This window comes from Gymnoscopelus braueri (genome assembly GCF_963280865.1).
Source record: "Gymnoscopelus braueri genome assembly, chromosome: 9".
Taxonomy (NCBI): domain Eukaryota; kingdom Metazoa; phylum Chordata; class Actinopteri; order Myctophiformes; family Myctophidae; genus Gymnoscopelus; species Gymnoscopelus braueri.
In genome coordinates this window covers 8,433,112-8,450,881 of record NC_137610.1, presented here as the reverse complement: position 1 = coordinate 8,450,881, position 17,770 = coordinate 8,433,112, and the positions used below count along the sequence as shown (strand labels likewise).

Below are 17,770 nucleotides of genomic sequence, written 5' to 3'. Positions count from 1 at the left end.
CAACGTAGTGCAAATGTACGTGCAAAGTTCCACCGCAATCGGACGCTGTGTTCATCATTTGCAGCATTTTCTTCAAAACGGGCCACTCCTGCAAACCTTAGATGTCAATGTTAGCCAATCAGGATGGAATATGAAAAATCAAACAGATCCATCTTGATCACATGACTATAGAGATCATGTGTACCGATTTGCATGAGATTTGGATAAAATCTGAAGGCTTAATGTCAAAATATGTGTTTTACATAAGTCGGCCTCCTGGTGGCGCTATAAAGGCTAATGTGAAAAATGCAGGGCAGGTGTTTTTCCTTGGCCTCTAGGGAGTATGCGTGCAAAGTTTCACGCAGATCGGTGCAGTTACAGTTAAAAACGCAATTTGGCCTTTTATAGCGCCACCATGAGGCTGATTTGAAAATTTCCAAGTGGCATTTCTTCCTCGGCCTAGTGGGAATGTGCGTGTGAAATTTCACGGAAATCGCAAGCTGCGTTCATGATTTGAGGCATATAGTTCAAAATGGACCAATCCTGCAAACTTTGGAAGCCAACCTTAGCCAATCAGGATATGGATAACCAGACAGATCCGTGTTGATCACATGACTATAGAGATACTGTGTACTGATTTGCGTGATGTTTGGATACAATCTGTAGGAGTAATATCAAAAAACACATTTTGCACAAATCGGCCTCCTGGTGGCGCTATAACAGGGCCATGTAAAATATTTGGGGCAGAGGTTCTGAATTGGCATCCAGGGAGTGTGTGTGCACAGTTTCGCAGCAACCGGGCCAACGGTTTCGGAGATTAGCCGCTCGCAGACAGATGGATGGACGGACGGACGGACGGACGGACACACGGACGGACACACGGACGGACGGACGGACGGGGGGAAAACATACTCTCTCGCCATGCCTTTCGGCCTGGCGGAGACAATTAGGCTTTATACTTTGTCGTACAACGGTGTTGCTCTTGTCAAAAGCAGCCTATCAGCCTATATTTGCCGGACCCAGGGGGTCTGGCTTACATGAGGCTTTGTACCTGTTTTCTCCATACATGGGCATGGTCACTTTGTCCTTAGGCCCCAGCCATAAAAGTCTGTCCCCCTTTCGTCCATACATGGGCATGTTTTGTACCTGTTTTCTCCATACATGGGCAAAAAACAGGTTTTGGTCACTTTGTCCTTAGGCCCCAGCCATAAAAGTCTGTCCCCCTTTCGTCCGTACATGGGCATAGACACAGGCTGACACGTCATGTGAAGTCTGGGTCTGGCAGAAAGGTCTCCTGGTCTTGTTTTCAGTGCATGACAGTCATAATGACGGAATATAAACTACTAAGTGCGTAACAGAATAGAAGGATGTAGAGAAGAATCAAGAAAGTGCAGCACCTCGCAACACATGGTGGGCCCCATCCATTGATTCAATGGACAGGTGGTGCCATCTTGTGAGGTTTTGCCGCTATTACTTACAATGGTGTGATGTCACGTTCTCTTTCTGGATAGGAGAAAATACAAATAGAATCTTTATGCTAGTGTTGAACTACCTGGCTTTGTGAAGGATATGTCTTTAGAATTATTTCACAATTAATGTGTAATGTGTGCGTGCATGCGTGCTGTAAACAATGAAGCCCAAGGTTTCTCTTAACAGTAGTAATTGCTTGTTATAGAGTTTTTCTTAGACAGAGTTCTGTTAAACTCATCAACACATTTTGTGTTTTTTTTATTATCCCTGTGTTGTCTCACATATCATTGACAAAGGATGTCAATGCAATCAAACTAAACAAAATGAAAAAGTATAACTGCAAGCTGCAATACTGGGGCCCAAGCAGAGAGCGCAACATGCCATAGCAAAAGCAGGTGGTTATTTAGCTTCATATTCCGTGGTCATTATTGTTGCCCTTTTACCACTGTAATAAGTTTTGGAAAAAATATGACAAAAAAAGTGCCCTGGGAGTTATACCATAATGGCTAAAACTAACAGATAATAAGGGTGCGTATATAGCCTTCGCACTTCATGCTTATACCCCCCTAAACTAAACTAACTAACCAATCACATAGCAGTCTACCAAGTATTTCTTAAAAAAAGAAAAAAATATCTATTCTGATGTATTTTTTATTTATTTTGGGGTCTGTGTTTATTTCCTCATCTCCAGAGTTGTGTGAGACCGCCTCCTGTGGGGAAGTGTTCCTGCTAGCATCTGCGGCGTTGGCTAACATCACCTTTTTTGACAGCATGGCCTGTGAGATCCTCTTGCAGCTCAATGCCATACACATCTTACTCCAGGCCTGCAGGGACCGCCAGAGAGTTGACACGCCCTACTCTAAAGACCAGGTAGAGGAACCATAGACCATTCAGAGTGTGATTATTATGCTGCATCCATACTAGCCAATGGACCAAAAGTCAACATAGGGATCTTCAAGGGTCCAGGGTTCATTCAGGTCTCCAAGAACCCCTTGTACTGCTGTTTTGTTTATCCTCCTAGAAAGACTGTCACCTGTCATTCTAACTTCTAATCAGAGACCTGGGACACCGAGTGAATGAATGTTTCCATCATTGTTATAGCTTTTTCAGATAATTGTAGTGGAGTAAAAGTAGAATGTGTGCCTCTGCTGAGATGTAGTGGAGTAGAAGTCAAATTATTGAAAATTGGAAATACTCCAGGAAAGTAAAAAATACCTACAAACTGTACTGAAGTACAGTACTTGAGTAAGACTTAGTTACTTTACACCACTGTAACCTGCAACAGTGCAGCCATAGGCCCTCGATAAATGTAAGGGCTCGATCTTCAGCAAGGTATTGTGTAAAAATGTAAATAACCCCCCATAAATAATACAGTCCAGATCCAGCAGATCTACAAGCTCACATATAGGCTACATGTACATGTAGCTTACAGTATGTTATGTATTGTGTAAAAAATATAAATACCCCCCCCATAAATAATACACGATCAGTAATGACAGTCCCGTTTGTGCTCCATTGTAAACAATATCTGATCTACAAGCTCACAACACGGGCGGGGATCAGCAACACGTTGTTGTGAGCTGCATGTCTGGGTCAATAATTATGAGAATTAAAGTATAGCCTATATTTCCAGGTCCTTCTGGTCAGTTCACTCAGGTTGTCGCAATTAAAGAATAGCAGTCCACCACTTGAGAGCGCACTGCATGTCCCTGACCTATACCGCCGCCTTTACATCTTAAACTTACACTAAAAAACGTTGTGAAATAGCCATCACGTTTAGCTCTAGCGATAGTGACAGGTGGCTGATAATACATTTAACACTAAGCTTCTCAATGCGTGCTTTTTGACAACAAGAATGCGCATTTTCGCACAGATATGAACTTCTTGTCAAGTTCCAATTAACACAATAATGTCCATATGACACAAGCTATATTTCAACCCCGCCCTCTTCAGCACCTTGGACATAGTCAAGAGGGCTCTATTAAGGACTTCAAAGGTAAGACCTGGTGTTATTTCTTAATTTAAGACGTGGAGGCGTGACCAATGCCATTTTCCTATTATGCGGTTATGTGCACACTGCACCAAAGAACTATGCGGTAAAGAATAAGATGCGATGATAACGGCAGGCCATCAACATAATCAAAGAGATTTGCTGTAACGTTACGTGTTATGATCAGATCAGTCAATCAAATCGGATATTAAAGAAAGGAGGCCCACAGTCCGTCTATTTTGGCAGGTCCGGTACAGGAGCTGGACAATGAAGACAAAAAAGGCAGTAAGCTAATCAAATTAGAAAAGATTGTAATGAAGATTTCCTCGTTGCAATCAACAGCCAACTGATTTCCAAATGGACGTGCGGGTCACGTAAAATAACTACTACAATTACTAGATCATGACATGCCATAGAATGACAAAAGGACAAGCTGACCAAGTGCAAAAATCTATCAAATATTTTTTTTATTTTTTTTATCCTTGCCATTCCCTGCTCGTCCTTCTTCTGCATCTAGGAATGTGGATTAGCTGTCTGTGGATTCGTTCTCACCTTGGATTGGCTTTCGGCAGACGGGGGCGGGGTGTGGGAGTTGGGGGAAAGATATGGCTAGTCGGGATTTCGTCAGTGAAACAGTGAATCCAGGACCGCAATATGCCGCCTAAGCAGTGAATCCAGGACCGCGATTAGCCACCCAAGCAGTGAATCCAGGACCGCGATTGGCCACAAAAGCAGTGAATCCGGGACCGCGATTGGCCAACCAAACTCAACAGAGAAGTTACAGCAAGCGCCACCTGACATTTTTACCGACGTCACTGTTTATTCTACATAATGACATCACAATGCAATGACATCATACTGCCACACTGTAACTGTCCTTTAAAATGAGTTGTCCGATAAACAAAACATCATTCAGCAACTTAATTTCCACGGGTAATTACTGTAGTTGGTGACACTGTTTGACGGTGGTGCCGGTGTGTGAAATGTTACGCTGGACGGTACATCTGAGAGGAGGACCAGAGGAACAGCCTACTGCTGTCACAGTAAGACAGAAGGTGTACTGCTTTGGAGGGGAAAATAACAGTGATCAGATTGAAGTGCACATCTTCAACACAGTGTCTTTACTCTGGATGAAGTTGCCCCCAGTGACAACTAGAAGAGGAGAGCCTCCCCTTGAGGTCCCCTCCATGCGCACAGACCACACAGCTGTACTCATAGAAGATATCTACATGTGGGGAGGGTTTCCTTACTGCAACGTGCTTTATGCATTTGATGTTGACACTCATAGATGGTTGAAGCCCAGGGTTTCTGGAACTGTTCCAGGTGCGAGGTGCCACCACACAGCCTGTGTCTTGGAGAAGGTCATGTATGTCCATGGAGGACTCACCCAGCTGACTGGACACACTAATGACATCTACAAGTTGGACACCAACACAATGGTCTGGTCTTTAATTAACACCAGAGGTATTCCACCTCCTGCTTCATACCTTCACTCTGCCACCATCATCAGGACAAAGATATTTGTATTTGGGGGGTGGGGGGACCCGGGGGACCTCTACAACAACGTCAGAGTGTTTGACACAGAGATCAACAGCTGGCTGATCACACCTTCTGCACATCCTCTCCTAGAACACCACTGTGGTCATTCAGCTTTTGTCCACAATGGAGAGCTGTACATACTGTATATGGTGGGATCAGTTGGCACAGTGATCTGTGGAAATTCAATTCAGAGACCTTCTCCTGGAAGAAGGTTGAGCTCAAGGGAACCAGCCCTTCTCCGAGGTATGGAATGTGCTGTTGCATGGTGGGAGATCGTATCATCCTCTTTGGAGGATACAAAGACTCCAAACTCTCTGATAATCTGTACATCTTAGATTTAATTCCAACACTGAAGACACTATGCAAGCTAGCAGTTATTCAGTACGGTGTGGAGCAGTCAGAACTCCCACACAACATCAGGGGGGAATTGGCAGCCATGACTAAAGCCAGCTCTCCACCGCACCGATTTTGGGCCGGCTTGTGCTCAGTTTTGCCTATTTTCTGGGTGTTAATTTCAATTTATTTTTTATCTATTCAGGACTGTGATTGGCTAGTGAAACATGACACATGTGCATAGCCCTATAAATAGGACTATGCACTTAAAAAAAACACATTTATGGTTTTTTTTTTGTTAGGGGTGTACAATGGTTGGTCCACAATATTACTTTTCTATAAGTGAACTTCCATCACTGTGATGACCACTGTGACCACACCGCCCACTTCACACTGGGTGTGATTTTTAAAGTAAAAGTACTAAAATGTTTGAAAATCTACAAGCTCAGAACGCGTCGCACCACAACACGTTGTGAGCTTGTAGATCTGCTATTTGCCAGACCCAGGGGGTCGGCCTACAGGAGGCTTTGTCGGTCGGTCGGTCGGTCTGTCCCTCTTTTCCTACCCAGCCATTCAGATTTCAACCACTAGGGGTCTGGCAGAACCAGGTCTCCTGGTCTTGTTTCAAATATAGGTATAAAATAGGGCTAAAGTGGTTAATGTATGTTTTATTATGATTTATATCTGCAAAGTAACTAGTAACTAAACATTTCAAATAATTGCTGTGGAGTAAAAGTATAGACAATTGGAAATACTCCAGTAAAGTAAAAGTACCTCAAAATTGTACTTAAGTACAGTACTTGAGTAAATGTACTAGTTACTTTACACCACTGCACGTCAGTGAAGAAAAAACGCTGGGAACATCCCTATTTACAAGTGACTTTGCAGGGAAACAAGCCCAAAGTCGCTTATAATAAGCAGACCTGGCAACGCTGGCAGGCTAGGCTGAAAGTTATAATGCATTAGCACATCAATGGGCACGTCGGCTGACAGACTAAATGCCAACTTTTGCCAACCGAATACCAGTCTGTTGCAGTCTGAAATAGTCTGAACTAGTCTGAAATAGTCTGAACTAGTCTGAAATAGTCTGTTTGGTGGAGAGTCACCTTAAAAAAACTGACGTGGAAAAAGTACTGAAATTCTTTACTTAAGTAAAAGTATCAATACCGCAATGTAACCCTGCACCGTGATTGGCCAATCACAGTCTATTCAGGACTGTGATTGGCCAGTGTCACATGACACATGTGCATAGCCCTATATAAGAAACCATAACTTTAAAAAAAACATACATTTGTTTTAAGTTATGGTTTCTTCCATCATAAAGAGTGTTTCAATAAATGTATTTATTTTTTGTACATGATTGGTTGACTCCATTCAGTATTGTGATTAGCTAGCAAGACACCGCCCACTTCACACAGGGTGTGATTTTTTTTTTCTTTTTACTTTTTCCATACAGAACCAGGAGATAACGTGCATACAAACCACTGTATTGTATATAGACTACTGTACTGCATCTATAGCTGTATAAGACCACTGTATTGCATCTAGACCACTCTATATCCCACTGCACTGAATCTATAAACCACTGTACTGCATCTATAGACCATTGTACTGCATCTAAAGACCACTGTACTGCATCTATAGACCATTGTACTGCATCTAAAGACCACTGTACTGCATCTAAAGACCACTGTACTGCATCTATAGACCATTGTACTGCATCTATAGACCATTGTACTGCATCTAAAGACCACTGTACTGCCTCTAGAGACCACTGAACTGTATATATAGCTGTATGAGATCACTGTACTGCATCTATAGACTAGCTACTGTATCTATAGACTGCTGTACTGTATCTATAGACCACTGTAGTGAATCTGTAGACCACTGTAGTGCATCTATAGACCACTGTATTGCATCTGTAGACCACAGTAGTGCATCTATACACCACTGTAGTGCATCTGTAGACCACTATACTGCATCTATAGACCACTGTAGTGCATCTGTAGACCACTATACTGCATCTATAGACCACTGTAGTGCATCTGTAGACTTGTCAGCTCAAGGGACCATTTGGAAAATGGTGATGGACGTTTTTCCCTCGCCAAAATGTGTCTTAACTTTGAATCATTAGGTATTTAGCCCCCTTCCCGGCAAGGTAGCATGACAAGGAAGGTTGGTCCCATTGGAAACCTGAGGTTGTCTGGAATCAAATGGTATCTCTATCTTTGGGCTACGTCTAAATTTGAGCGATCCAGTGTCTCCGAAAGACAGTCAAAAAAGACAGTGTTTTTCTTGGGATCATCAAAATCCCTATATTAGAGGTCCTATGGAAGAAAAAAATAAAAACTTGAAAAAAAAATAAGCAGTCGCGCGCGGACCCCTCCTAGGGCCTCTACTGGTATGCATATGCACAGAAAACCGAGATAAAGGATTTTACATTGGATAAATGATTTTACCTGGATAAACCTGGATAACTGATTTTACCTGGATAAACCTGGATAACTGATTTTACCTGGGTAAACCTGGATAAATGATTTTACCTGGATAAACCTGGATAAATTATTTTACCTGGATAAACCTGGATACATTATTTCACATAAGGTAAATGTATGAAGTATGTAGGCTACAGTATGTTACATCTTTTTTTGACATGTACCATATATACCTTCTTTTGTCATTTGAATATCAGGTGGTGACAATTCTGGCAAACCTCTCAGTCTTGGAGCAGTCAGCCCCAGAAGTCCTTCAAGAAAAAGGTATTGATTTCTGACAAGTTTTTGTATTTCATTCTAGTTCACAATCAAACAGTAGCATAGTCAAAACTAGTGTGTGTGTGTGTGTGTGTGTGTGTGTGTGTGTGTGTGTGTGTGTGTGTGTGTGTGTGTGTGTGTGTGTGTGTGTGTGTGTGTGTGTGTGTGTGTGTGTGTGTGTGTGTGTGTGTGTGTGTGAACAAAGAGTGTTGGATTAAAGAAACAAACATAACTCCACTAGAAAATCATGATTAATATTGTATAGTACAGTACGATAAAGATGGTGCATGTCATTGCAATATTTCATCATGTCACAAGATGGCAGCAGCATCTCATATCTGAGGCGCCCAACCATTCATAATGCTTTAACTGAAAATCATTAGTGTGGTGAAATGGTAGCTGCTTGAATTTCCCATGCCTTTTATTTTACATTTACACAAATGTATCATTCCACACTCTTTCATTCCTGCACTTTGTCCTGTTGCCATTTTTTTCTGTGCCTTGTGCTCTGTTTTTTTTGTTGGATTTCAGACTCTCTGATCCTCTTACATCTTGATCTGTGCTGCTGATGGCAGATAGGTCCTGTCATGTCTCAACTGCTTTGTTGTATTTAGGTCCTTTCTAACAGACCTAGGTCAAGTCATTTGTTACCTTTTATAGTTTGCTTTTATCTATTTACTTTTTTTTTTTAAAGTACGGTGTACTTGACAGAACAAATTAACCTGATTTTGAATACACTCTCTTACTCCAAGTAAAAAATAAAATACAGATGCAAATGTGCTTCACTTCAGGTTGACCCCCAACTTTTTCTGTCTGGATTCTTTGACCATGTCTGTTGCATCTATGTTATTGCAATAGTGTGTGATTATTATTTCAAGATAGGGTAAGTGATTTTCTTTGGTTAAAATAAGTGTTAAATAGCTATATATTCTGATAGTACTCATTGCTATTCCATCTCTTTCCAGCTCTTTATTATATAACAGAAAATGTATTTTCAGGCATACCAATTGTATCTAATCAGGATAGAGAACTCAGACAGGATACAGATTTAACTGAAATTGGAAGTGATGACATAAAGAAATGAGCAGACAACATTGGAGCTGGAACTCTTTTAAATTAAGCTGATAAAGGGGTACTCTCTCATGATTGATTGAATTCTTGCTTTACTGCAAGAATAACTTTTCAAACCAGTTGTTCAAAGTGCTTTCCACAATTAATCAAATTGAATAAACAAAATACAATTAACATAATATCCAATACAAATAGAAGTAATAATAACCAAACACAAATTTGATTAGGAATACAAGTATAATACATGTAAATAAACAATGAACATTGTATAAAGGTTTTTCAGTTGTATTGACAGCATTTATTATTTATCTGAGCAGCTGTGACTGTGCTGTCTGTAAAGAGCTTGTAACAGTCTCGTTAACCGTAAATTACAGTGTAACAGTGTCGCTCACAAGAAATAACCGATCTTCAGTAAGAAACACTGTTTGTGTGTTCAAGCTGTAACAGTGTTGTTCGTTGTTGTGTCTTCCAGGCATAGAGAGACTCCTCCTGCTACTGGGAGAGAGGCCCTCCTCTGCCAGTCCATCGGAGGGTGCTGCGTGCGAGCGTGTCCAACAGAAAGCTGCTGTCACCCTGGCCCGCCTCAGCAGAGATCCTGATGTGGCTCAAACAGCCATCCAACTAAAAGGTACTGTAGGCTACTGTTTTTCTGTGTGCTCCTGTGTGGTACAGGAGCACTTCACTTCACTTCAACCATATCTTCAGTTGGACCTTTCTAATGCTCATTATGAGATGGCACCATTTCTGTCTACTGGCTGTGGACAGTTCAGAAACGTGCCTACCAATGACAATAACGTTGGGGATTTTAAGTTACAGTAATTGGTAAATGGTAAATGATGCATTTATATAGGCTATAGCGCTTTTATCCAAAGCGCTTTACATAGATTGTGCATTACATTCACCCATTCACACTCACACCGATGGCGGAGGGAACCATGCAAGGCACCAACCTGCTCATCGGGAGCAATTAAGGGGTTCAGGACACTTCGAAGGACACATCGACACTAACTCTGGGGGAGCACGGGATCGAACTGGGAACCTTGCGGTTGCCATCCGGCCGCTCTACCGGCCACTCTACCCCTGAGCCACTGCTGCCCCTAATTGAAACTACAGCCTTCGTCTTCCTGGAAATTTAGCATGCTGAATTAGAAGCCGCTGTTTAAAAAAGAACCCTGTCCGACTATGCGTCTATGTGCTGCTGCCCATGCACAATGAAAGAACCGCAACCGAAAAGGGACTTTTAAGTTAGTGCTAGTGATCTTTTTGTACCTCTGTAGATATAGAACTGGTGTCAGGTGAGTGAGAATGGATGTGCAACTAAGGGTCCTCCACAGAGCGCATACTGTATCTCTGTCAAGCTGGGTGGAGATAACATTGTGAACCATTTTATGTGTAGATCTGTGAACATTTATCAAGCTTGTAATGTCGATTGTTCTCCTTGTCTATAGCTGTCCCTCGCCTTATTGAACTCTGTCGCTCTCCTGCTGAGAGGAATAACAGCGACTCCGTCCTGGTCGCATGCCTGGTATGTACATACATGAGTGCGTGTCTAAGGGGGTGTGTGTGTGTGTGTGTGTGTGTGTGTGTGTGTGTGTGTGTGTGTGTGTGTGTGTGTGTGTGTGTGTGTGTGTGTGTGTGTGTGTGTGTGTGTGTGTGTGTGTGTGTGTGTGTGTGTGTGTGTGTGTGTGTGTGTGTGTGTGTGTGGAGATTTGGATGTAGATCCAAATAAAAGTATTCAAATGTGTGTGTGTGTGTGGCACATGTAGTATGTACATAATAGAAAATTGATAGATAGACCTTTATTAATCCAGAGGGAAATTCAGTCAACATCATAGCAGCACCACAGTAAGGAAGACATAAAGATACACGTATAGGACAAGTACAAAGTACTAACAGAGACGTGCATGTGTAGAAGTGTGTGTAAAAATGTTTCTGTAGTGTTGTTTGTGTTGTGCAAGCGTGTCAGGGTGTTGTTTGTGTGTGTTAGTGTGCACGGGTGTCCCTAGCTGAATGTCTGCAAACATTTATGTGTATCTCTGTGTATACAACATTGTATGTCACACACAAACACCCATCATTCAATATGTGGCATTTCAACATCCAAAACCTGTTATTAACACATTGAATGCCAAAAACGGTCCGGACCGTTTTTGAGGGTCCAAACGAGAAGTGCCGAAAACGGTCCGGACCGTTTTTGACCCAATTCTATTTTTATACATGTGGGCCACGTGGGGCGCTAAAACGAAACTTTGACATCACCCAAGCAGTTTCTGAGAAGAAGAGGCTGGATGTGGCTCCATGTCAAAAATCCTTCCGGTCGGCGTTTTCAATGTTATCTCCTTGATTAAAAGCTTAATATCTCCATTTCTTTTTAATGTGGAGGAAACGAGCCGTTTTCGATCGGCGATCACGCTGCAATGGAGGGTCGCGTTGGAAATATTATTGTTCCAGGCGTTAGTCGGGACCCTCCGCCGTCTCGCACGCACGCTTTGTTTACATGCATTTCCGCGTCGGGGCTTCTCACAGCACGAAATGTATAACGCAAGTGGATGGAAGAAATGCTGGCACTCAACGTATAATATTTTAATAAACCTCTGGCACCCAATGTGTTAATATGTGGCATTTCAACATCCAAAACCTGTTATTTAAAAATGTATTACACTCTCAGAGGTAAATTAAAGAGATAGTTCACCCCCCAAAATGACTTTTTTTCTATCGATTTGTCACCCCATGGATATTTTTTTGTTTTTGTCACATTCCTAAGCCAATAATTTGCTGACCAGCATCGGTTCCGGTAGGAGACACAAAGAGTCTCCTTTGTGTCTCCTACCGAAACCGCTGCCTACCGGTCCGCTGGTCATCAAATTATAGGCATAGGCAAAAACAAAAAAATATCCATGAATTCAAGTTTCCATGGGGTGACTAATCAATAGAAAAAAAGATTTCTTTGGGTGAACTATCCCTTTAAGCCCTATGGTGTCGCGTGGCAAAAAAACATCTCATAAATGGCTCACACCACGTCACAAATTGTGAGCTTGTAGATATGCTATTTTACACTATTAAGACTTTTGAAAATGTTTGACCATTTCTTTAAAAAAAAATCGCAGTTGAATGAAATGCCCAAAACAGAGACACTAGGTTGAAAGTGGGTAAATGACCATGTATGACCACTACACCTACTTTACTGTACCTACTGTACATACCCTACCCAAGCCAATACACCGCACAACCTATCCATCAGTGCACCAAATGACCGGTCAGTTTAATTACGTCCATGGGGCAACATGGAAACACATCACAAACCCAGCATCTTCAAACTCAAGCCTATAATGAGAACACACAGGCCTGTGTGTTTAAATATGTACATATCATGAATATAATTCCTCTTCATGTTTTATCATTCTCTCGTTTCGATCATAATTGATAGGACTTGATCATATAGTACCAGAATGGTGGGGTGGGGGGGGCGTGGGGGGGGGGGATGTCTCGGTGTTCTTGCCGTATGCGCGTTAATTGGACAGCTTCTCTCTGCTAAGAAATGCCCTCCCCTCCTCACTATAATGCAAGCGCCTGTTAGTTCACTCAAATTAATGTGATTCTATTTTATCCTTTTAGCCAAGGGTTAAAGCAGTGCATTTGTACAGTAGGTGTTGAATGTTTGCCTTCGATGTCCGACATCATTTGTAATACAATATGTAAATGTCTTCTCTGGTCTATGTGAGCGCAAGAGACATCGCGTTTCATGTTTTTACTCATATTCTATTAATCAAAAATACTGTATGGGATTTATCACTCTGGCTTGATTTCTCGCCTTTAACAGCAAGTTGGATTAAAAAATTACTTTAATAGAATATAATCAGCTAAGTAGTTTTGAAGTTAGAGTCAGTCTAGAGAGAGAAAATTGCACTCTCAATCCACCCCCCGTCCCTCTCCCTGAAATATGAGTTCTCGTGTGTGTGTGTGTGTGTGTGTGTGTGTGTGCGCGCGCGCGCGTGCACGTCTACTAAGTGTTTTGTATAGGTGTGTGTGTGTGTGTGTGCGTTCATGACTTTTTGTTGTGTGCTTGCATCTACATTAAGTGTATCCGTGCCAGATCCTGATACTGTATGTGTCTGTGCACTGTATGCTTGTGTGCCTTTGTGTGTGCGTGCGTGTGTGTGTGTGTGTGTGTGTACTCTCTCCAGGCTGCACTGAGGCGGCTAGCAGCAGGGTGCCCAGACAGTATAGATGCTGCCGACCACCAACAGCTCATCAAACCTCGGCTGGTCGACTCCTTTCTGCTGTGCTCCAACATGGAGGAGAGTTTTGTATGATGGCCTGGACCTTCTGAACGCAGCAAACACTAAATAGAGCTGAGCTCAAAGCACATGAAGAAATCACATGTTCAATGCAGGTATTGAACAAAGCTGTGAGGGGAACAAATGATTACAACAATATGAATACACTTTATTGTACAGTACCTTTCATGCATGGAATGCATCTCATTTTGCTTCACAGTATTGATAAATGCAATATAAACATTTACACAAAGCTGGCTAATATTGTATGCAGTGGAGCCTGACAGTTTCTCAAGCCTCTTGACATTTTCCATATTTTGCCTTTTTGCATCCTTTTCCGTTCAACTCATGATGAGTAGTTTAGGATTATTTTGTCACTCATCTACAAACTAGACCCTGCAATTTCAAGTTTTTTCTATTACTTTTTTTTATTGATTAAACCTGTCAAAATAGAATCTATTGAGTTGATCATTCAACCCCTCTACTTCTCCTCAATTATTGAGGAGAAGTGAATGCATTGTTCTTAAAATGTCTCAATAAGATCCAGCTGATTGGACGTTATGTAGGTTGGCAGTCGGCAACCACACACAAGGGCTTTTTGTTGGGGGTGCAGCCTAGTGTGGTTGCAGACTCGCATCACCATTGTTTGTATCAAGAACCTGCGTCACATCATTTATTTTGTACGTGCACAGTATAATACAAACAAACTTTATGTAGGAAATAACAAAACAGCTCGCGGCCAAAATACTCATCACTCTTCAATCATAAACAGGTGTAATTTTCCGCACTACCTTAGCCACAATGAATATTAAAAGGACAGCAGGGGGAGATCGTAGTTGAAAACCATTTACACTCATTAGACAAGGATATAGACAACTCAAGAAGTAAAATACATCATACAATTAAACCATAAAAATTGCAATTACATATTACACAAAATGGTTCCAACAAGGGCCTTGTAAAAAAAAAAAAAAAATCTTCTGGGAACTACACCTTACCTTAGCTGTGATGGGAGTTACTGCTGGACACATGCCTTTCAGTTTGTAGAGAGAGGCCATGTGTCAAAATGATCATTTCAGCAGCAGGGGCTCCGAAACATGTAAGAATAGAGGGAACAATAGATGGAACTACAGTAAGTACAGGCAAGTCATTGAGGAGATCTTGTTATAGAGTGCAAAGACCCAACACTTGAATGGCTTCAGAAGAAGAAAATAAAGGAAAAGTCCTTGAGAGTCCGCAGTCAGCCCAAGACTGGAATCACATCTAGAATTAGTGGAAAGACTTGAAGATTGCTGTTCATAGAAACATAGACACATCCAACTTGACAGAGCTTGAGCACTGCCAGGAAGAAGGGGGAAAATCCAGATGTACAGAACACAACTACAGCAAACAAACAGAAGAAGATAGAATGGCTGCCAAAATATGGTGCAAATGTTTGCATAGAATATATTTTGTTTACATATCAGTACAAATGAAAAAAGAAATGTGTTTAGTTTTTTCACTTTTTCATTATGATATACTGTATTTTACTGTATGTAGATTGGTATTGAAGATGTTTGAATTTATACATTTGGAATTAAATCTTTAACACAAACATGTGGGAAATGTCAAAGGTGTTGGCTCCGTTCAGGCTTCAGTACCAGCCGCCTTAAAGCTTTACGGCAACTTACAGTACATGCTCGGCACTATCACCATTATTGGAGAGTATGTGTGCAAATGTCAGTAAACAACAAGAATGATAACTATAAAAAATAATATAATAATGATATGAGCATCCATCCACATTGAATGATAACATTCTATAAACATGTTGAACTTGAGTGAGTGTTAAACATGACACCCTGTAAATTTGGATGGAACTTGTAGTTACCGTTCTTGGTGTGGATGACCCTTAAGAGGATATAAACCTTGGTTCACAAGGCATGCGTGTCTTGTTTGTAATTTCAACAACTCCATAGAGAATCAAGGTTACGATTAACTTTGGGGGCAACAGTTGCTCAGGGGTTAGAGCGTCTGTTTAGGAATCAGAAGGATCCCAGTTTGACCCTGGCTCCTCCTGTGTGTAGAAGTGTCTTTGAGCGAGACACTGAACCCCTAACTGTTCCAGATAAGCAAGTTGGTGCCTTGCATGGTTTCCTCTGCCATCTGTGTGTGAAAGGGTGATTGAAATTTGCTTTGGAGAAAGGCACTATACGTTCACTTTTTACTGTACCATTTATTTATTATCATTATACAACACAGGATTGCACAAAGAAATATGGCTGTAGGTGCCGTTGTAGCATTCCTTTGAGCTGAACACAATGCACAGTTGTAAAATACAATACATATGCACTTTGATGAATCAAAAGTATTTTTTATGAACAAAATACAGATATCCAATCCAATATAAAAAAATCCAAGACAAAAATGTGTTTCTTTTGAGTGTAGGGATTCCATTCATTTTACTAGTGAGCCCTTCATTTGGAAAACTAGGCACGCAAGGTAAAGTTCCTGCATGCCGGACATTCCAAAAAACACAATTGGCCGTGTTTTCTGGAGAGAAGCTGGACAGGGAAGGTCAGGGTGTTCTTTGTCGCTGCTCAAGTGACTCCTACAGGTTGATCAGCTGTCAGCAGGGGTGTTGAACTGTGAGCAAAAGGGTGTTCCTCCACATGCACTATGTCCTCCCAGTGCGCCGCCTCATTGGCAGGTGATTCCATGTGTATCAGAGGAGGCATGTGGTTTCAATACTATCATCGGGGACAAGGACCAAGGAGTCCAAAGACCAAACAGTAGGGGTCAGCAGTGGCAAGACAACAGAAGTGTCTGGGGAAATCACTGAGCTAAACTACACTAAATTGGGAGAAAACAGGGGGGAAATTGGCAAAAAATACATAATAAAAAGAAGAGGCCTTATTACATAAAAAAATCATCACAAAGTAGTAAAAGCAAAACACCAACAGATAAGCATATTAGCAAAAGTAATGAAGACATTTAACTTGCACTTGCTATACTGTATTGTATTTTTGGGAGGAGTATCTTCAAGTGCTGCAAGTGTGTCAGTTTGTGTTCAAGCTTCAAGGACATAAGCTGTAGTTTTATTTATCATTCAGACAATGAGAGGAAGAAAAATCATGCATAAAAGACCTTCTGTAGGTGAACTCTTGTATATGTCTGCAAATTAATTCAACAGTTCCACAGCCTGCAGTGCTGGGCTTAAGGGTTCTTCAAAACCTGGAATATGAGTGCCATAGTGCACTTATTATTCTTTTAATTTTGTATGATACAAATAAAATGTGGTTCCATTGTTAGGGCCTGTGTCAGCTGCCAATTCAAAGCATTCAAATACATTAATTTTAAATGTTGGTTCATGCAGAATCTTCTGTATGAAGTCTTTCTTTCATCATTAAGAGTTGAGGTATTGGAACAATGCCCAGTTATGCAAAGAAAAGTATTTTGTCTGTTTTGGGTGCATTGTATGTCATCTACAGTATACAGTACATTCCAGCTTATCTGCCATTAATGTCATGATATATTAGTGACTGGAAAATATGTTTTTAAATGAGTCTTGTATATGATTGAAAAAATGATTTTTATTTAAAGATAATTACTATTACTGTATGGCATGCGATTAATAAAGGGAATCATATATATAATGTTTTTGTTTGTTTCTTACACTTTACAATTTAGGCATTTAGCAGACGCTCTTAATCCAGAGCGATTTACAGTAAGCAAGGACAACACAAGGTTGCATAGAAATAGTAATCTACTAATAAACTAATACATAAGTAAACCAAGAACCTATCATCAGTCTAACCGTAGAATATCCCCCCAAAAAATCAATAATCTGTACATTGAAACTATACACACTATATGATGCCAGGTCAACAATAAACTGGCATCTGTCTACTTAACATGCTATCTAAGTTACATTTAGCCTTTGCATAATCCTGCAAGGTCGTCAAGGCTAGGGCAAGTGCTACGGGCTAAGGTGATTCTTCAGATTACGGTGGAAGATTGGGAGTGAGTCTGCGGTTCTAATTGCAATGGGGAGTTCATTCCATAGTTTGGGAGCCAGAAGGGAGAAGAGTCTGGGACGTCTGGAGCGTTGTCCCGGATGTTTTCTAAAAATGTGTTCTTAAAATGACAAGAAGCATGGATTCAGCTCTGCTAGGTTGAAACAAAGCATGCACATCCAGGACATGCAGACTATATGGTTGAGGCAAAAGAAGATGCCACTCTGTCAAGAGGTCAGACTGTCTGCCCCCTCAAAAGTACACCAATCATGCCTTCCTGACGCGTACATGACGTCAACCAGCCCTGAGCAATTTTGTGCCCTATGCAGTGTGTGTGTGTGTGTGTTCGCGCGTTAGCTGTGT

The 17,770-nt window shown here is 41.3% G+C and overlaps 1 protein-coding gene across 4 annotated transcripts in view; it reads left to right on the top strand.

Moving 5' to 3' along the window:
• Window positions 1-17,034, top strand: part of insc (INSC spindle orientation adaptor protein) — an 88,809-nt gene extending 71,775 nt beyond the window's left edge. For all 4 annotated transcript variants that reach the window (XM_080436737.1, XM_080436738.1, XM_080436740.1 and 1 more), the window contains 5 exons: window positions 2,141-2,319; window positions 8,004-8,070; window positions 9,608-9,763; window positions 10,584-10,660; window positions 13,320-17,034. In XM_080436737.1, the coding sequence (XP_080292863.1) occupies window positions 2,141-2,319; window positions 8,004-8,070; window positions 9,608-9,763; window positions 10,584-10,660; window positions 13,320-13,448 (608 nt within the window). In that variant the 3' untranslated portion in view covers window positions 13,449-17,034. The remainder of the gene's footprint in view (window positions 1-2,140; window positions 2,320-8,003; window positions 8,071-9,607; window positions 9,764-10,583; window positions 10,661-13,319) is intronic.
• Window positions 17,035-17,770: the final 736 nt, after the last annotated feature.